This window comes from Anomaloglossus baeobatrachus, chromosome 2, assembly GCF_048569485.1.
Source record: "Anomaloglossus baeobatrachus isolate aAnoBae1 chromosome 2, aAnoBae1.hap1, whole genome shotgun sequence".
In the NCBI taxonomy this organism is placed as follows: Eukaryota; Metazoa; Chordata; class Amphibia; order Anura; family Aromobatidae; genus Anomaloglossus; species Anomaloglossus baeobatrachus.
Genome location: NC_134354.1, coordinates 786194684 through 786215944, shown reverse-complemented (window position 1 = coordinate 786215944; position 21261 = coordinate 786194684). Strand labels below are relative to the sequence as shown.

Genomic DNA, 21261 nt, shown 5'->3' with positions numbered 1-21261 from the left:
ACAGCCTACACCATCTCCTCAGTTCACATCCCGGGCGTAGAAAACTGGGAAGCAGATTTTCTCAGTCGCCAGGGCATGAACGCAGGGGAATGGTCTCTTCACCCGGACGTGTTTCTAGAGATCTGTTGCCGCTGGGGAACGCCGGACGTCGATCTAATGGCGTCTCGGCACAACAACAAAGTCCCGGCATACATGGCTCGGTCCACGGATCACAGAGCTCTAGCGGCAGACGCGCTACTTCAGGACTGGTCGCAGTTTCGACTGCCTTATGTATTTCCTCCTCTGGCACTACTGCCCAGAGTGTTACGCAAGATCAGGTCAGACTGTCGCCGTGCCATCCTCGTCGCCCAGACTGGCTGAGGTGATCGTGGTACCCGGAGCTGTGGCACCTCACGGTGGGTCAACCGTGGGCACTCCCAGACCGACCAGACTTGCTGTCTCATGGGCCATTTTTCCTTCTGAATTCTGCGGCCCTAAACCTGACTGTGTGGCCATTGAGTCCTGGCTCCTAGCGTCATCAGGGATATCTCCAGACGTCATTGCCATCATGAGACAGGCCAGGAAACCAACGTCCGCCAAGATCTATCACAGGATTTGGAGGATCTTCTTAGCCTGGTGCTCTGACTCAGGGTTTACTCCCTGGCCGTTTGCCTTGCCCACTTTTCTTCTTTCCTTCAATCTGGAATGGACAAGGGCTTGTCTCTCGGCTCTCTCAAGGGACAAGTATCGGCGCTTTCCGTGTTTTTTTCAAGAGCGTCTAGCCAGGCTTCCGCAGGTCCGCACGTTCCTGCAGGGGGTTGGCCACATAGTCCCACCTTACAAGCGTCCGTTAGCACCCTCGGATCTTATCAGGGTGCTGACGACTCTTCAGAAGTCACTTTTCGAGCCGATGCGGGATCTCTCTATCTCGCCTTTCGCAAAAGGTAGCCTTCCTAGTGGCAGTCACATCACTCAAAAGAGTGTCTGAGCTAGCTGCGCTGTCAGGCAAAGCCCCCTCCTGGTGTCTCACCAGGATAAGGTGGTTCTACGTCCGGTCCCGGACTTTCTCCCTAAGGTATCCCCGTTTCATCTCAATCAGGATATCTTCTTACTCTCTTTGGGTCCGCATCCAGTTCACCAAGGTGAAAAGGATTTGCATTTATTAGATCTGGTGAGAGCACTCCGGCTCTACATTTCTCACACGGCGCCCCTGCGCCGGCCCGATGCGCTCTTGTCTTATCGCAGGCCGGAGTAAGGGATTTCAGGTTTTCAAGTCAACCTTGGCTCGGTGGATCAAGGAACCGATTCTTGAAGCCTACCGTTCTTTTGGGCTTCCGATTCCTTCGGGGCTGAAAGCCCATTCTACCAGAGCCGTCGGTGCTTCCTGGGCATTGCGACACCAGTCTACGGCTCAGCAGGTGTGTCAGGCGGCTACCTGGTCGAGTCTGCACACTTTCACGAAACACTATCAGGTGCATGCCGATGATTCGGCAGATGCCAGCCTAGGTAGGCGACTCCTTCAGGCGGCAGTTGCCCACCTGTAAGAGGGGGCCGTTTTTCGGCTTTTTTTATAGAGGTATTCTTTTACCCACCCAGGGATTGCTTTTGGACATCCCAATTGTCTGGGTCTCCCAATGGAGCGACAAAGAAGAAGGGAATTTTGTTTACTTACCGTAAATTCCTTTTCTTCTAGCTCCTATTGGGAGACCCAGCACCCGCCCCTGTTCCCTTCGGGCTGTTGTTCTTTTGTGTACACATGTTGTTCATGTTGAATTGTTCTTTTGGGTCATGGTTTCAGTTCTCCGAACATCCTTCGGATTGTATTTACCTTAGACCAATTTATAAGTTTCCTCCTTCCTGCTTTGGCACCAAAACTGATGAGCCCGTGATGCACGGGAGGGTGTATAGCAGAGGGGAGGGGTTACACTTTTTAAAGTGTAATACTTTGTGTGGCCTCCGGAGGCATAGCTATACACCCAATTGTCTGGGTCTCCCAATAGGAGCTAGAAGAAAAGGAATTTACGGTAAGTAAACAAAATTCCCTTCTTCTCTTCCAGGTGGCTCCGGTCACTCTGACAAGTCGTCTCTTTTCTCTTCCAGGTGGCTCCGGTCACTTTGACAAGTCGTCTCCTTTCTCTTCCAGGTGGCTCCGGTCACTCTGACAAATCGTCTCCTTTCTCTTCCAGGTGGCTCCGGTCACTCTGACAAATCCTCTCCTTTCTCTTCCAGGTGGCTCCGGTCACTCTGACAAGTCCTCTCCTTTCTCTTCCAGGTGGCTCCGGTCACTCTGACAAGTCGTCTCCTTTCTCTTCCAGGTGGCTCCGGTCACTCTGACAAGTCCTCTCCTTTCTCTTCCAGGTGGCTCCGGTCACTCTGACAAGTCGTCTCCTTTCTCTTCCAGGTGGCTCCGGTCACTCTGACAAGTCCTCTCCTTTCTCTTCCAGGTGGCTCCGGTCACTCTGACAAGTCGTCTCCTTTCTCTTCCAGGTGGCTCCAGTCACTCTGACAAGTCGTCTTCTTTCTCTTCCAGGTGGCTCCGGTCACTCTGACAAGTCGTCTCCTTTCTCTTCTAGGTGGCTCTGGTCACTCTGACAAGTCGTCTCCTTTCTCTTCCAGGTGGCTCCGGTCATTCTGACAAGTCGTCTCCTTTCTCTTCCAGGTGGCTCCGGTCACTCTGACAAGTCGTCTCCTTTCTCTTCCAGGTGGCCCCGGTCACTCTGACAAGTCCTCTACTTTCTCTTCCAGGTGACTCCGGTCACTCTGACAAGTCGTCTCCTTTCTCTTCCAGGTGGCTCCGGTCACTCTGACAAGTCGTCTCCTTTCTCTTCCAGGTGGCTCCGGTCACTCTGACAAGTCGTCTCCTTTCTCTTCCAGGTGGCTCCGGTCACTCTGACAAGTCGTCTCCTTTCTCTTCCAGGTGGCTCCGGTCACTCTGACAAGTCGTCTCCTTTCTCTTCTAGGTGGCTCCAGTCACTCTGACATGTAGTCTTCTTTCTCTTCCAGGTGGCTCCGGTCACTCTGACAAATCGTCTTCTTTCTCTTCCAGGTGGCTCCGGTCATTCTGACAAGTCGTCTCCTTTCTCTTCCAGGTGGCTCCGGTCACTCTGACAAGTCGTCTTCTTTCTATTCCAGGTGGCTCCGGTCACTCTGACAAGTCGTCTCCTTTCTCTTCCAGGTGGCTCCGGTCACTCTGACAAGTCGTCTCCTTGAAAGGATGAAGAATAACGTTATGATCATTGAGGTGTGGAGTAAAGTCCCGGGTCCAGGGATGGACCAGCTCCTGGGCCTCGCCAAGCTCCCCTTGCATCAGTTCTACATGTCCTTCAGGTAACATATCTGGATATTGGAGCCACTTGTTGCTTCTGATAATATTGTCTTCTGGAACTTGGTTGGTTTAAAGGGAACCCATGAGTTGTTTTACACCCACTCCGTCACCACCACCGGCAGGTACTGTTCTCTTAGCATGGGCTTCATGCCTTTACAGGTCATTTCCCTAATATTATAACTCTTTCTTCTCATACAGTTCAGGTGACGCCAGTGGTGGTATCTCAGGAGTGTCACCCAACTGACCGGTTGCTGCAGAAATGTAGAATTCTTGGCATAGGTCATATATGAGATCAGTGAGGGTCCTAGACCCAGCACCCTCAACAATCTGCTGTATACGGCCTCCCGCAGGGGCTGGATATATGTTCACAGTGAGGAACAGCACAGCGCCCATCACTTTGCAGTGGCCGTTCTTAGGTACTGCAGCTCAGCTCCTGTTGAAGTTGAGCTGCAGTACCGAGAGTGGCCACTACACAGGGTACGGCGCTGTGCTGCTTTGGCTCTATGCTGTGCGTCCCGCAGAACCTGCAAACCTCTGATCGGTGGGGTTAGGGGTGTCAATATACAAGTTAGTTGATTCATGTTGTCTGTATTTATTATTTTTTTTTTTTTTTTTTTAACAGTGACTCAAAAATTTGCCGCCTCCTGCTCCAAGCGCAGTATCCAGTGGTGGTGGTGGACAGTTTTGTCCCCATCGTAGACATGTTAAGCAGCTCTGAGCGTGGGCGTCTTAAGGTCCTGCTTGCCATAGGATCCGGGGACCAAGTGGTGGCATTGCAGAGGTTAAAAAATGAGGAGGTAACCTCTGCCACCCAGATCCCAAGACCGGCACATTTCCTGGACCCCCCGCAGTCCTCAGCAGAGGTACCCGAATACTGAGGCTGGATGCTCCTGCACTGGGGTTTTACTTTCCAGCATTATTAACCATGTGATGTCCGTCTTTCAGATGTGCAGGGTCTCGGAGAGCAGCACCGATCACGTGTTTAAGGTACATGTGGAAAACGTGAAGGGTCTGGCTCCTCTGCAGTCCACCGTGTGGGGGGAAGCCGACTGCTTTGTCCAGTATTTCTTCCCAGGGATTTCTGTGGCGTCCGGCTTGGACTCCGAGCTTCCGGAACGAGGTGAGTGGGATCCAGTGTCCATCCATGTGTATCACAGGTTTATCCTTACTCCATGTTATTCAGGTTTCCCCTCTCTGTGTATTTCAGGCCTGAGTCTGAAGCCCGTACGTACGGCCACCACCCTCTGTGTGCCGGATCCCGTCTTCAATGATCGGCAAAGCCATTCCTTGGTGGCTCCGTCAGATACTCCAGTGCAGAGGCTGCTGCTCGGTGCATTCTCCATGCAGGGCCTCTCTGCCGGAGGAGGGATGACCTTCGAAATCTGGTGCCGGTAAGATACGTGCGGGTTAGGAAATGGGCTAATGAGCAGATATGTGCGCTATACACTGTGTGCAGACTTATTAGGCAAGTTGTATTTTAGCGGATTTTTTTTATTATTGATCAACAACTATGTTCTCATTGTTCCGAGACGAGTACTGTTTTCCCTCCCTGTAGATCTCACATTTTATGAGGGACCACAAGTTCTCTATGGGGTTCAGATCAGGGGAACAAGGGGGCCATGTCATTATTTTTTCATCTTTTAGACCTTTACTGGCCGGCCACGCTGTGGAGTAGTTGGATGCATGTGATGGAGCATTGTCCTGCATGAAAATCATGTTTTTCTTGAACGATAGCGACTTCTTCCTCTACTATTGCTTGAAGAAGTTGTCTTCCAGAAACTGGCAGTAGGTCTGGGAGTTGAGCTTCACTCCATCCTTAACCCGAAAAGGTCCCACAAGTTGATCTTTGCTGATCCCAGCCCATACCAGTACCCACCTCCACCTTGCTGGCGTCTGAGCCGGAGTGGAGCTCTCTGCCCTTTACTGATCCAGCCTCTGGCCCATCCATCTGCCCATCAACAGTCACTCTCATTTCATCAGTCCATAAAACCTGTGAAGAATCAGTCTTCAGACATTTCTTGGCCCAATCTTGAGGTCTTATCTTATGTTTCTTGGTCAGAGGTGGTGGTTTTTCAGCCTTCCTTACCTTGGCCTGTTCCTGAGTATGGCACACCTTGTGCTTTTTGATACTCCACTAACGTTGCAGCTCTGAAATATGGACAAACTGGAGGCAAATGGCATCTTGGCAGCTTCACGCTTGATTTTCCTCAATTCATGGGCAGTTATTTTGCGCCTTTTTTGCCCAGCACGCTTCTTGCGACCCTGTTGGCTATTTACCATGAAACGCTTGATTGTTCGGTGATCACGCTTCAAAAGTTTGGCGATTTCAAGACTGCTGCATCCCTCTGCAAGACATCGCACAATTTTGGACTTTTCAGAGCCCGTCACATCGCTCTTCTGACCCATTTTACCAAAGGAAAGGAAATTGCCTAATAATTAAGCCCCCCTTATATAGGGTGTTGATGTCATTACACCGCACCCCTCCTCATTACAGAGATGCACATCACCGGATTTACTTCATTGGTAGTTGGCTCTCAGCCTATACAGCTTGGAGTAGGACGGCATGTATAAAAAGTATCATGTGAGCAAAATACTCATCTGCCTAATAATTCTGCACACAGTGTAATGTACATAATCTTTCTAAGGAAGACAGCATTTTTAAAAGTACGTTTTATTTATTACATTCTTTGTGCACCCTGCCGTGCATGTACGTCACAGTCTGGGTACGCGTGTATGGAGCCGGCTCCAGAGCGGTGCTGTGATACACAGCCGGCATCTGCCACGATTGCTGCTCTTTTCACTTTATAAATGCTGCCGCATATGTGTGACAGCGCCATTTATATAGCTCATTCGCTGGTGCGCCCGCCCACCGTTCCCCCAAGATGTGATTGCGAGGAACGATGGGTTACCATGAGGACCCCCATTACTGCCGTCTTCATACATCCTTTGAAGCTCCGCTATAGCATGAACTTCAAAGATGGCCACTCTTTATACGTCAATACTGTGGTCACCAAAGGGACTAAGGCTCCATGCGCACGCTGCAGGGTTTTTTTTGCCGCGTTTTTGGGTGCCGTTTGTGGCACAAAACTGCATGCATTTCCTTCCCCAGCAAAGTCTGAGATTTCAGCTTTGCTGGCTACTGTTTTGTGGTGACCATAGACGTGGAGCAAGTCAATTATTTTTGCATTGTTCACCCGTTGATTTCAGTGAGGTGATTAAAAACGCATGGAAAATGCATGCATTTTATGGCCACATGGTGCTGTGTTATGGTGAACAAAAAAGTGTTTTGTTTTTTTTTTTCCATTAAAATCACTCCCAGTTATCAAATAAACATATTTAGTATCACCGCTTCCATAAAAGTCTATCTATCAAAATATGACATTCTTTAAAACGTACGTTGAACGCGCCCACCCCCAAAAAAACAAAACACACATTTTGTTATTTTTCGGTAACCACAGTCCTTAACAAAAAAAGAGCGATAAATTCAAGGGGCTGCTGATAAGTCTTTGGCTTTATGATCTTTTTTGTTTCTATGGTAACAAATGTTACATCACATGACAGCCTTATGTGTCTAATATATATTTTCTTCATCGTTCCTATGGGAGACCCAGACCATGCGTGTATAGCTTCTGCCTCCGGAGGACACACAAAGTACTACACTAAAAAGTGTAGCTCCTCCCTCCGAGCATATACACTCCACGGATGACAAATCCAACCAGTTCAATGCTTTGTGTTCAGGAGGTCACACACACACATGCATCCTCTGATTTTTGATTTCAAAGATTTGGAAGAAAAGCGGGTCCAATCTGGACTCCCGGCATGTCCCTTCTCACCCCACTGTGTCGGCGGTGCTGTTAAGGTTGATTTCAGGGCTGGAGCCTTCACATGCCGCGCTCCTTCACCATCCCCTGAGGCTCTGGCTTGAAGTGGGAGCCATCACGGTTCTCACTGCTTTGCAGGAGACCGGTCTCCATCCGCAGCCCTTTCAGGACCCTGACGGACGGAGCGATGACCCCCCAGGGACCTGGCACCTGCGTCTCAAGCTAAGTACTGAGACGTTATTACCACAGAAAGTGGTCTTTCTAGGGGTCCCTTGTACTTTATTTATTGGGGAGAGTGTGTTTTATAACTGTGTTAACATTTCCGGCCGGTTCTCCAGTTTTCACATGCTGGCTGCATGTTTAAATCTAGGCCCCGGCTTCGCCTGAGGCCTAGTTTCGATTCTCTACCCCTGCATGTCAGTCAGTGCAGTGGGACAGTGTGGCTCCGCCCAGCGGCTGCTCAGCACAGGGAAGGGACACTCCTCACTGAGGAAAGCTTCCCTCCTCTGTATGCCTCATTGGCCCTCCGTCCTGCTCTCAGAGTAGGCCCCGCCCCCTCTCCTCGCTGCGGACGCCATTTTCTCAGCGTTCTAGGGCACAGAGATCAATGTCTGCAAACACATTGTGACAAATGGGGGCCTGGGACAGAGCCCCCACTTCTGGGGGATCTGGAGGGCACAGAGATGCCCCTATGTTAAACGGTCTGGCAAGCCACAACCTCCGGTTGTGCAGCTGCTTGTATACTCTGTTTATATACTCTGCTGGGGGTCATTCTGGGAGCCCCCACTTCTGGGGGATCTGGAGGGCACAGAGATGCCCCTATGTTAAACGGTCTGGCAAGCCACAACCTCTGGTTGTGCTGCTGCTTATATACTCTGTTTATATGCTCTGCTGGGGGTCATTCTGGACAGAGCCCCCACTTCTGCAGCATGTCTCACATCACAGCAGGGCTGCAAGGCTGTTTTTATTATGCACCGCATGTTGACTCGTACTGTCTGTACCGAGCACATAACCTCATTGTGATGCCTGCTCTAACATAGTGGTCCCTCAGCCTGGAGGCTTATCCCCAGTGGTCCCTCCGGCTGCTCCGGCTCCGGTGGCTGAACCCCCGGTTTGGGCAGAATCCCTCTCTCCAGGGGACAGCTGTCCCGGACACTGCTGAGCATGCATCAGCCCCCTTCTCAGGGCGCTTCTGCTGCTACGGCTCGCTCAGCAAAGCTCACAGAGGATTCTTCATCTGGTCTCAGACCCCGTCCTCCTAAAATGGAGACGCAGGGTCCCCTTTCCTTCCTCGTCCCGCGGCTCTGATCACGAGCTGACTCGCAGGACGAGGAGGATGCCTTTACTGGGGGCTCGGACGCTTCTCCATGTACCCCATTGATCTGTCCGAAAGTGACGCAGATGCTAATGATTTGATTGCGTCCATTATATTTATACTGGACCTCAATCCGCCTGTATCAGGGGAGCAACCCCTCTTTGGCAGAAAAGCATCAGTATACCTTGCCTAAGAGAACAGGGAGTGTGTTCCTTATCCACTCCAGCATTCAGGTCACTGTGACCAAGCCCAGAGCCTGTCCTGACAGACGCTTCCCAGAGCGTGGTTCTGATGACTGTTTCCCCCTTCCACCAGTGGTGGTCAAGGAGTGGGCTCATTCACCAAGGGTGGACCCTCCGGTGTCTAGACTCTCAGCCCGGACAGTTGTATCAGTGGCTGACGGCACCTCTCTAAGGATCCCACTGTCCGCCAGGTTGTCCTTCTGGCCAAATCTATATATGAGGCGGCAGGGGCCTCGTTCTCCCCATCTTTTGCAGCAGTGCGGGCTCTCAAAGCCATCTCTGCTTCTCGGGAGGAGATGCATTCCCTCACCAGGGAATCTATGCCCGAAATGGTTGCCTTAACTTCCAGGCTTCAGTCTTTTCATCCTATAGCTGGAGACTGTCACCGCACTGCGGTGGCCTCGGCTACTTCCCTCGCTATCCGCAGGTTCCTGTGGCTTCGAGAATGGAAGGCAGATACTTCTTAAGAAGTTCCTTGCTGGACTCCCTTTTGCTGGGACCAGTCTATTCGGTGAACAACTGGATGAAATTATTAAGGAAGCTTTTGGCAGGAAGAGTACTTCCATGCCACAACCCAGGAAACCTTTCCAGGGCAGGAACCAGTCGAGGTTTCGTTCCTTTCGTTTCCTCTAACTGGTCGTCCTCTAAGCCCTTGGCCTCGTCCACTAACTCAGCCAAGGTCCGTAAACCAACTGGCGCATGAAGCCGCGTCCTAAGTCGGCAGGAGCTGCTGCCACCAAGGCAGCCTCCTCTTGATTATCTGGCCGCGCCAGTAACGTCCTTGGTCGGTGGCAGGCTCTCCCTCTTGGGCGACGTGTGGTTTCAACACGTCTTCGATCAGTGGGTGCGGGATACCATCTCCCACGGCTACAGAATAGAATTCTATCCAGCCGCCAAACAGATTTTTTCTGACAACTTCCCCCTGCTCCAAGGCCGCTGCCTTCTCTCAGGCCGTGGCATTCTTGCAGGCCAATGGAGTAATTGTACCAGTTCCCGACTGGGAACGGTTCTGAGATTTCTACTCAAATCTCTTCCTAGTCCCCGAAAAGGACGGTGCTTTCCGACCTGGATCTCAAGCTTCTCAACAAGCATGTTCAGGTGCGGCAATTTTGCATGGAATCTCTGCGATCAGTCAATGACCCAAGGAGATTTCTTAGCATCCATCAACATCAGAGATGTCTCTCTGCATGTGCCATTCGCAGTTTCACACCAGCGTTGGCTACGTTTTGTAATCGGAGAGGAACATTTCCAATTCGTGGCTCTCCCCTTTGGGTTAGCCACGGCCCCTCGTGTATTCAAGAAAACTGGGAGGCAGACCAGTTGCGGTTCTGCTCCTCCAGGGGTTGGTAGTGATTCCTTACCTGGACGACCTTCTAGTCAGGGCTTCATCCAGTGCAGACTGTCAGCGGAGTGTCTCGCTCACTCTCAGCGGAGTGTCTCGCTCACTCTCAGCGGAGTGTCTCGCTCACTCTCAGCGGAGTGTCTCGCTCACTCTCAGCGGAGTGTCTCGCTCACTCTCAGCGGAGTGTCTCGCTCACTCTCAGCGGAGTGTCTCCCTCACTCTCGCCACGCTTGCAAGTCCACTCTGACCCCGACCCAGGAACTTACGTACCTAGGGATGCAATTCGAGACTCTGCTGGCACTTGTGAAGCTGCCCTTAGTCAAACAGCAGTCCCTTCATCTGGCGGTTCGCTCTCTGCTGAGGCTCCGCCGTCATTCCATCAGGCACCTCATGCAGGTGCTGGGTCAGATGGTGGCGTCAATGGAAGCGGTTCCCCTTGCCAGTTCCATCTGCGTCCCCTGCAGCTGGACATTTTCCGCTGTTGGGACAAGGGACTTCTTCCTTGCACAGGCTGGTGGCTCTGTCGCCACAGACCAGGAGCTCTCTTTAAGTGGTGGCTTCGGCCCCTCTCTCTGTCCCAGGGACGCTCCTTTCTGGTCCCACCACGGATGCCAGTCTATCCGGCTGGGGAGCAGTGTTTCTCCACCACCGAGCACAGGGCACTTGGACTCCGTCCGAATCAGCCCTCTCGATCAATGTGCTGGAAATCAGGGCTGTACTCCTAGGACTCGCAGCCGCCTAGCAATGTTGGAAGTTCAACGTATCCTTCAGTGGACGGAGGACTCCAAGTCCTCCATATCCGCAGTCCACATCCCAGGCGTAGAAAACTGGGAGGCAGATTATCTCAGCCGTCAAACCGTGGACAGCGGCGAGTGAGCCCTGCACCCGGCAGTGTTCCGGTCAATTTAGCAGGCGGGGCACTCCGGAAGTGGATCTAATGGCATCCCGGCACAACAACAAGGTCCCGGTTTATGTGGCTCGCTCCCACGATCCTCAGGCCTTGGCAGCGGACGCGCTGGTTCCAGATTGGTCCCAGTTCCGTCTGGCCTACGTGTTTCCCCCTCTAGCTCTCTTGCCCAGAGTCCTGCGCAAGATCAGAATGGAGGGCCGTCGGGTCGTACTCATCGCCCCAGACTGGCCCAGGCGAGCTTGGTTCCCAGACCTGCTCCGTCTGTCCGTAGAGGTACTGTGGCATCTCCCGGACCGGCCAGACCTTCTCTCAGAGGGTCCGTTTTCCGCCACAATTCTGCGGCTCTCAGATTGACGGCGTGGCTCTTGAGCCCTGAGTCCTTACGGCTTCAGGCATTCCTTCCGAGGTCATCTTCACTATGACTCAGGCTCGGAAGTCTTCCTCGGCCAGGATTTACCTCAGGACTTGGAGAATTTTCCTGTCCTGGTGTCGTTCTTCCGGCCATGCTCCTTGGCCGTTTTTTCCTTGCCGACCATCCTGTCCTTTCTACAGTCCGGCCTGCAGCTAGGACTGTCCCTCATTCCCTCAAGGAACAGGTCTCGGCTCTGTCAGCGTTGTTCCAGCGGCGTATCGCCCGGCTGGCCCAGGTGCGCACCTTCATGCAGGGCGCATCTCACATCATTCCGCCTTACCGGCGGTCTCTGGATCCCTGAGACCTTAATCTGGTCCTCATGGCCTTACAGAAACCCCCCTTTGAGCCTCTTAGGGAGGTTTCGTTGTTTCGTCTTTCACAGAAAGTGGTCTTTCTGGTGGCCATAATTTCTCTCAGGAGAGTCTCTGATTTGACTGTGCTCTCTTCGGAGTCACCCTTTTTGTTTTTTTTCACCAAGACAAGGTGGTTCTCCGTCCGACTCCGGGCCTTCTCCCTAAGGTGGTGTCTCCTTTCCACCTTAACCAGGACATTTCATTGTCTTCCCTTTGTTCGGCCCCTGTGCATCGCTTTGAGAAAGCGTTGCATGCTTTAGATTTGGTGCGGACGCTCCGGATCTATGTGTCACGCACCGCTGTTTTTTAGGCGGTGCACCTCTCTTTTTGTGCTGACCACAGGTCAGCGCAAGGGTCTCTCGGCTTCTAAACCGACCCTAGCTCGTTGGATTAGGTCGGCAATATCCGATGCCTACCAATGTACTCAGGTGCCTCCCCCGCCGGGGATTAAGGCGCACTCGACCAGAGCTGTCGGTGCCTCTTGGGCTACGGCTCAGCAGGTCTGTCAGGCTGCCACTTGGTCTAGTCTGCACACCCTTTCGAAGCACTACCAAGTGCATGCTCATGCTTCGGCAGATGCGAGCTTGGGCAGACGCATCCTTCAGGCGGCTGTCGCCCATTTGTGAAGTTAGGTTTTGCCTACTTCTCAGTTTTCTGTTTATTTCCCACCCATGGACTGCTTTGAGACGTCCCATGGTCTGGGTCTCCCATAAGGAACGATGAAGAAAAAGAGAATTTCTTCGGCGCTCCATTGGGAGACCCAGACGATTGGGTGTATAGCTACTGCCTCCGGAGGCCACACAAAGTATTACACTAAAAAGTGTAAGGCCCCTCCCCTTCTGCATATACACCCCCCGTGGGATCACGGGCTGCTTCAGTTTTCATGCTTTGTGCGAAGGAGGTCAGACATCCACGCATAGCTCCACTGTTTTTAGTCAGCAGCAGCTGCTGACTATGTCGGTTGGAAGAAAAGTGGGCCCATATGGGGCCCCCAGCATGCTCCCTTCTCACCCCACTTTTGTCGGCGGTGTTTGTTAAGGTTGAGGTACCCATTGCGGGTACGGAGGCTGGAGCCCACATGCTGTTTTCCTTCCCCATCCCCCCTCAGGGCTCTGGGTGAAGTGGGATCTTACCGGTCTCCAGGCACTGAGACCGGGCTCCATCCACAGACCCGGAGAACCTGCTGGATATGGAGCTGGGTATCGTCAGGGCAGGGCCCTGCTACATTAAGGTACTCTGTGTCCCCGTACACATCGCGCACACACACACCAGCATTGCTGGGAGTGCTAGTGCGCCGGGGACAACAGCGCGGAGCGCTTGTGCTATTATTCACTGCAGCTTTGCTGAGTGAATTTATGTGTTAGAAACTGCCGCGCCGGCCGCTGCGGGGTGTTTTACACTGTGGCGCGGCTGGGACTTGTGGTGCGCCGGGGACTTCCGCGCTGGCCGTGCACATAGGACGGCCGCGCTTATTACTCGAGTCCCCGGCTTTGCGGCCTAGTTTTCGCTTCGTTCCCGCCCCCAGCCCTGCCAGTCAGGGGAGGGGCGGGACGCTGTACAGAAAGTCAGCGCCGAGAGCTGGAGTCTGCTTTGCATTCTCCAGCCCCCTTCACTGGACACAGTGGGACGCCAGTTTCCCGCTCTTGTCTGGGGCACGCCCACGGCCCGCCCCTCTTCACAAGACGCCGGCAGCCATTCCTGCACGCAGTCTGGGCTGGAGAAGGGAGACAAGCTCTGGGCAACCAGTTACAGGATTCGGGCGACCACACACCCGCGTTTGTGCGGGCGGTAAGCAGCACCTGAAGTGCTGACCCCACTAATACCATTTGTACTTTATGCCTAGATGGCTAGACTACAGCAGCAAAAAGCAAGGGTGCTAAGGCACAGGCTTTCTAGGCTGCTTGTATTGCATGTGCTGAAGTGGTCATTTGTACTTTATGCTTGTATGCTATACACTGCACTGTACGGTCGCTATTCTTGGCTATATACTCCTAGATGGCTAGACAACAGCAGCAAAAAAGCAAGGGTGCTAAGGCACAGGCTTTCTATGCTGCTTGTACTGCATGTGCTGAAGTGTTCATTTGTACTTTCTGCTTGTATGCTATACATTGCACTGTACGGTCGCTATTCTTGGCTATATACTTCTAGATGCCTAGACAACAGCAGCAAAAAAGAAAGGGTGCCAAGGCACAGGCTTTCTATGCTGCTTGTACTGCACGTGATACTGTTCCACACGGCAGGTTCCACTGTCCCCATTGTGTGCAATGCTCCCCTGTAGCACTTGATCAGCCGGGGTCTCTGCTAGAGGTGGCCAAAGGAACCACCTGTGAACCCTGTCCAGGGACAGGGACGGAGTTGCAGTTTCGGCTGATAGATTGTCTGTGACTGTGACTAACATCTTAGAGACTTTGCAGTCCAGACGGACCATGGGCAATGTTGATACAATGCTCCCTGGCCACCCTCATTTGGAACAAATCAGTGCTCCGGGGGGGTCCCATGCATCCCAGGGCGCAGGCTCTGACACGGACGACAGTCCCAGACAGTCTAAGCGAGCTCGCTGGGAGCGGCACTCGGCTTCATCACTGGTTAGGGTCCCAGCAGGACTCTCTGTATGATGAGGCAGACGTAGCTGATCAGGACTCGGATCCTGAGACCGCTCTCAATCCGGATACACCGGATGGTGACGCCATAGTGAATGATCTTCTAGCGTCCATCAAGGGAATGTTGGATATTTCTCCCTCAGCTCCTCCGGTGGAGGAGTCAGCTTCACAGCAGGAGAAATCCCTTTTCAGTATCTCAAGCGTATATTGAGTACTTTTCTGACCACTCTGACTTCAGAGAAGCAATCCGGAAACACCACACTTATCCAGATAAGCGTTCTCCAATCGTATTAAGGATACACGCTATCCTTTTTTCTCCCTGACGTGGTCAAGCGCTGGACCCAGTGTCCAAAGGTGGATCCCCCAATCTCCAGGCTTGCGGCTAGATCCATAGTTGCAGTGGAAGATGGGACTTCACTTAAAGATGCCATTGACAGACAGATGGTCCTCTGGTTGAATTCTGTCTATGAAGCTATCGGCGTGTCGGTTGCTCCGGCATTCGCAGCCGTATGGGCATTCCAAGCTATTTCAGCTGGTCTTGCGCACGTGGACACTGTCACATGTACATCTGTGCCGCAGATGGCGTCCTTAACCTCGCAATGTCTGCATTACGACTTACGCTATTAATGCTGTCCTGCACTCTACGAGCCGTACGTCAGTGGCGTCCGCCAACTCCGTGGTTTTACGCAGAGCCTTGTGGTTGAGGGAATGGAAAGCAGATTCTGCTTCCAAAAAAGTGATTAACCAGTTTGCCATTATCTGGTGACAGACTGTTTGGTGAGCGATTGGTTGAAATCATTAAACAGTCCAAGGGTAAGGACTCTTCCTTACACCAGCCCAGATCAAACAACACCCAACAGAGGAAGGGACAGTCGAGGTTTCGGTCCTTCCCAGGCTCGGGCAGGTCCCAATTGTCCTCGTCCAAAAGGACTCAAAAGGCTCAGAGAGGCGCAGATTCCTGGCGGGCTCAATCACGCCCAAGGAAGGCAGCCGGAGGAACCGCTACCAAAGCGGCTTCCTCATGACGTTCAGCCCTCTCTCTCCGCATCCGCGGTCGGTGGCAGACTCTCCCGCTTTGGCGACATTTAGCTGCCACAGGTCAAAGACCGGTGGGTGAGAGACATTTTGTCTCACGTGTACAGGATAGAGTTCTGTTCTCGTCCTCCGACTAGATCTTCAGAACTTCCTCACCTCCCGACCGAGCCGATGCTCTTCTGCAGGCAGGAGGAGTGGTAATCCCTGTTCCTCCTCAGGAACAAGATACGGTTTTTACTCCTATCTGGTTGTGGTACCAAAAAACGACGGCTCTTTCCGTTCCGTTTTCGACCTAAAACTGCTCAACAAGCACGTGAAAACCAGGCGGTTCCGGATGGAATCCCTCCGCTCCGTCATTGCCTCAATGTCTCAAGGAGATTTCCTAGCGTCAATAGACATCAGGATGCTTATCTCCACGTGCCGATTGCTCCAGAGCACCGGTGTTGGCTACGATTCGTTATTGAAGACGAGCATCTTCAGTTCGTAGCCCTGCCCTTCGGTCTGGCGACAGCCCCACGGCTTTTCACCAAGTTCATGGCAGCAGTGGGAGCAGTCCTGCACTCTCAGGGTCACTCTGTGATCCCTTACTTGGACGATCTACTTGTCAAGGCACCCTCTCAAGAGGCATGCCAACACAGCCTGAACGTGGCGCTGGAGACTCTCCAGAGTTTCGGGTGGATCATAAACTTTTCAAAGTTAAATCTGACACCGACCCAATCGCTGACATGTCTTGGCATGGAGCTTCACACTCTCTCAGCGATAGTGCAGCTCCCGCTGGACATACAGCATTCACTACAGACGGGGGTGCAGTCTCTCCTTCAAGGCCAGTCACACCCCTTAAGACGCCTCATGCAGAGGCAGTCCCTTTCGCGCAGTTTCATCTGCGTCCACTTCTATAGGACATTCTTCGCCAATGGGATGGGAAGTCGACGTCCATAGACAGGAACGTACCCCTTTCTCAGACGGGCAAGGACTCTCTTCAGCGGAGTCCACCCTTCAGATCAATGTTCTGGAAATCTGGGCAGGGTATCTTGCCCTGCAAGCCTTCCAGCAGAGGCTGGAAGGCAAACAGATCCGAATTCAGTCGGACAACTTCGCAGCGGTGGCATACATCAACCACCAAGGCGGAACATGCAGTCGGCAAGCCTCCCAGGAAGTCCGGCGGATTCTGATGTGGGTGGAAGACAGAGCATACACCATATCCGCAGTTCACATCCCGGGCGTAGAAAACTGGGAAGCAGACTTCCTCAGTCGCCAGGGCATGGACGCAGGGGAATGGTCTCTGCACCCGGACGGGTTTCAAGAAATCTGTAGCCGCTGGGGGAGGCCGGACGTCGACCTAATGGCGTCTCGGCACAACAACAAGGGCCCGATTTTCATGGCGCGGTCTCACGATCAAAGAGCTCTGGCGGCAGGCGCCTTAGTTCAGGATTGGTCGCAGTTCCAGCTACCCTATGTGTTTCCCCCTCTGGCACTGTTGCCCAGAGGGCTACGCAAGATCAGCTCCGATTGCCGCCGCGCCATCCTCGTCGCCCCAGACTGGCCGAGGAGGTCGTGGTACCCGCATCTGTGGCATCTCACGGTCGGCCAACCGTGGGCACTACCAGACCGGCCAGACTTACTGTCCCAAGGGCCGTTTTTCCACCTGAATTCTACGGCCCTGAACCTGACTGTGAGGCCATTGAGTCCTGGATCCTAGCGTCTTCAGGATTATCTCAAGACGTCATTGCCCCCATGAGACGGGCTAGGAAGCCGACGTCTGCCAAGATCTACCACAAGACGTGGAAGATATTCTTATCTTAGTGCTCTGCTCAGGGAGTGTCTCCCTGGACATTTGCATTGCCTACTTTTCCTTCCTTCCTGCAATCTGGTTTGGGAAAAGGTTTGTCGCTCGGCTCCCTTAACGGACGAGTCCCAGCGCTGTCTGTATTCTTTCAGAAGCGCATAGTACGACTTCCTCAGGTACGCACGTTCCTGCAGGGGGTTTGTCACATTGTCCCTCCGTACAAGAGGCCGTTAGACCCATGGGATCTGAACAGGGTACTAATTGCTCTCCAGGAGCCGCCCTTTGAGCCTCTGAGGGATGTTTCACTTTCTCGACTTTCACAGAAAGTGGCCTTTTTGGTAGCGGTCACGTCTCTTCAGAGAGTGTCCGAGCTAGCAGCGCGGTCATCCAAAGCTCCATTCCTGGTGTTTCACCAGGACAAGGTAGTGCTGCGCCCGATTCAGGAGTTTCTCCCTAAGGTGGTATCCTCTTTTCATCTCAGTCAGGATATATCCTTACCTTCCTTTTCTCCTCATCCAGTTCATCGATATGAATTGGATTTGCATTGTTGGATCTGATGAGAGCGCTCAGAATCTACATTTCCCGCACGGCGCCCCTGCGCCGCTCGGATGCACTCTTTGTACTTGTCGCTGGTCAGCGCAAAGGGTCGCAGGCTTCCAAATCCACCCTGGCTCGATGGATCAAGGAACCAATTCTTGAAGCCTACCGTTCTGCTGGGCTTCCGGTTCCATCAGGGCTGAAGGCCCATTCTACCAGAGCCGTGGGTGCGTCCTGGGCATTACGGCACCAGGCTACGGCTCAGCAGGTGTGCCAGGCGGCTACCTGGGCGAGTCTGCACACCTTCACCAAGCGTTATCAGGTGCATGCCTACGCTTAGGCGGATGCCAGCCTAAGTAGAAGAGTCCTGCAGGCGGCGGTTGCCTCCATGTAGGGAAGGGCTGTTTTTACAGTCCAAACTTGAGGTATTAATTTACCCACCCAGGGACTGCTTTTGGACGTCCCAATCGTCTGGGTCTCCCAATGGAGCGCCGAAGAAGAAGGGAATTTTGTTACTTACCGTAAATTCCTTTTCTTCTAGCTCCAATTGGGAGACCCAGCACCCGCCCCTGTTCTTTCGGGATTTTTGGGTTGTTCGGGTACACATGTTGTTCATGTTGAATGGTTTCAGTTCTCCGATGTTCCTTCGGATTGAATTGTTTAACCAGTTATTGGCTTTCCTCCTTCTTGCTTTTGCACTAAAACTGAAGCAGCCCGTGATCCCACGGGGGGTGTATATGCAGAAGGGGAGGGGCCTTACACTTTTTAGTGTAATACTTTGTATGGCCTACGGAGGCAGTAGCTATACACCCAATCGTCTGGGTCTCCCAATTGGAGCTAGAAGAAAAGGAATTTACGGTAAGTAACAAAATTCCCTTCTTTGTTTACTTACCGTAAATTCTTTTTCTTATAGTTCCGACATGGGAGACCCAGCTCCCTCCCTGTTGCCTGTTGGCAGTTTTCTTGTTCCGTGTGTTTTCACCAGCTGTTCTTGTAGACAGAAGTTCCGGTTGTTCCGGGTTTTACTCTATCTCTACTTATGGGTGGATGTCCTCCTTCAGCTTTTGCACTATACTGGTTGGATTTGTCATCCGGGGAGTGTATATGCTCGGAGGGAGGAGCTATACTTTTAGTGTAGTACTTTGTGTGTCCTCCGGAGGCAGACGCTATACACCCATGGTCTGGGTCTCCCATGTCGGAACTATAAGAAAAAGAATTTACGGTAAGTAAACAAAATTCTCTTTTTCAAAATTTTGCATTTGTTGCTTCTGGCAACAGTGTTCTGCACATGCGGGAAAACAAAATGAGAGCAGAGGAGGGATAAAATTCTTGTTTCTGCAAGGAAAGTCCGCTGCGGATCTTCATGGTGATATGTCGCAGACATTGGGGGATCAATGCCCTTCATATTCCACAGGTAAGAACTGGGTCGCCAAATGTAAAACGGGCCTCTTCAGCCCCAATGATGAGGAACGTCCTGGACGCCCGAGAGTGGTTGTTGTTGTTGTTCCGGAGATGGTCGATGCTGCGCACAACCTCATACTGGAGAATCCACAGATTTCAGCTAAAGCAATAGCAGACATCATGGGGATTTCCCGTGTTTGTGTCATTATCCATGAACATTTGGACATGAGGAAGCCATCTGCAAAGAGGGTCCCCAAATGTCTGACCACAGATCAGAGAAGCAGCGAGTGACAACTTCCCGCTCCATTTGTCAGCGTTTCCGGACTGATCAGAACTTCCTGGAGCGACCGGTCACTATGGATGAGACCTGGATTTATTTGTATGACCCTGAAAACAAGGAGCAGTCAGAAGAGCGGAGGCACAGTGGTTCTCCTCATCCAAAGAAGGTCAGGTGCAAAAATCAGCCACTAAGGTGATGGCATCTGTGTTCTGGGATAAGGAGGGAGTGCTGCTAGTGGACTACCTTCAAAAGGGTTCCACTATCAATGCAAGGTATTACTTTGAACTTTTGGACCATTTGAAGGCAGCACTGAAGGCCAAAAGACGCAGCAAACTGTCCAAAGGGTTCTTGTTCCTGCAAGACAACGCCTCCGCTCACACTGCACAAGCGACCACGGCAAAACTGGCAGAGCTGAGCTTCCAGCTGGTGACCATCCACCTTATTCACCATATCTAGCTTCCTGCGACTATCATCTGTTTCCAAACCTGAAGAAACACCTCAAGGGACCAAATGTCACACCATTTTTGATGCCATGGCTGCTACAGATGCCTGGTTTGAGGCACAACCGAAATCCTTCTTGTTGCTAGGCTTGGAATACGATGTAAGAAGTGACATCAGTGGAGAGTATGTGGAAGAAATGGAAAGATTCATCATCCTATCTCGTCTCTTTTTGGGTAAAGCCAAAGACTTATCAGCAGCTCCTCGTATGTCGTATGTATCCAAAAATGGTATCCGGTGTGCACGCAAACAAGCTCCATCAAATTCTGTCATTCTAAAACCCCTCGTGCCTGATGAGTTGTCCTCTACAATATAGGATTTGGTATATTATTTCCGTACCGGACCTGTCATTCCTCCGGAGCACCGGCGGGATGTCAGGCTGCAGCCAATCAGTGGCTGATGACTGGCTGCAGCAGGAACTTTTTTTTTTTTTCCCACTGCTGATCTTATGTTACGGGGGTGAATCGTGCTCAGTTTAACCCTTTTTTTAATACTTTTTTCCTGTTTTTAGCTATTATTACCCCAATGTCCGGGACCAGCTTGTGGCCAAGGCTCTGCTGCCCCTGTCCCGTCTGTGCGCCATGGTCACCATGCACCATCGAGAGGAGCCGGGGATCCAGGCGTTCTGCCTGCCGCTGTCTCCTGTGAGTGAGGCCTCCGCGGAGGCTCAGCCTCCATCCTCAGGTACCCGCCCGTATTATCAGTGCATTGGTAAGTGTATGCCGCAGTGCCCCCCCGATGACCCATCACATTGCCTTGTCCGCAGGGTTATTGAACGTGAATGTGACGTACAGACGTTCCATCAGGAGCTCCGCGGGCATGTTGGCTACCCGTATGGCCTCCATCTCTGTGCAGATCCACAGGGTGTCGGGTCTGCAGGCTGCTGCCAGGTACTGTCCACACAAAGGCCGCCTCGGGAGCAGACGCCCGGGTCCGGTCCTTGTCTCACATCCGCTCTTTCACACAGAGTCCTGGCACAGCGTGACGCGTCGCTCCAGTACAGCGCAGATGTCGGGGTGAACGCTTTCATCACCATCCGCCCGTCTTTCTTGCCGGAGATGGAGGTCCGCAACACTCGTACGATCGCTCGCAGCTTCTGCCCGGAGTTTGACCATCACTCGGAGTTTCCCTGTAATCTGGTGACACAGAGGAGCAGCGGGGAGGCCTGCAGCCTGGCGGAGGTCCTCCAATCCTCCGAAATCACATTCTCCATCTATCACCAGTGCGTGACATCGGGTAAGAGCCCTGTATACCCCCTGAGCGAGGGCAGACATCTACCACCATGACTGACAGTGTGCATGGCATATACAGAACAGGCGCTCCTGGGAGTATATGACGAATATCACTCTCTGGCCATCACCTGACTTGTATGTTTCACCCGTCTTTCCCCACTGTAGCCTCTAGCTCTAATTTTTAGTCGTCTAT

General features: G+C 52.4%; 1 protein-coding gene across 1 annotated transcript in view; it reads left to right on the top strand.

The window, feature by feature from the left end:
* The window catches only part of C2CD3 (C2 domain containing 3 centriole elongation regulator), a 155134-nt gene that overhangs the window by 61179 nt on the left and 72694 nt on the right, over positions 1-21261 (top strand). Inside the window, exons 15-21 of the mRNA XM_075333991.1 lie at positions 3155-3306; positions 3927-4167; positions 4250-4424; positions 4512-4695; positions 20348-20520; positions 20603-20726; positions 20804-21072. Of these exons, the coding sequence (XP_075190106.1) occupies positions 3155-3306; positions 3927-4167; positions 4250-4424; positions 4512-4695; positions 20348-20520; positions 20603-20726; positions 20804-21072 (1318 nt within the window). The remainder of the gene's footprint in view (positions 1-3154; positions 3307-3926; positions 4168-4249; positions 4425-4511; positions 4696-20347; positions 20521-20602; positions 20727-20803; positions 21073-21261) is intronic.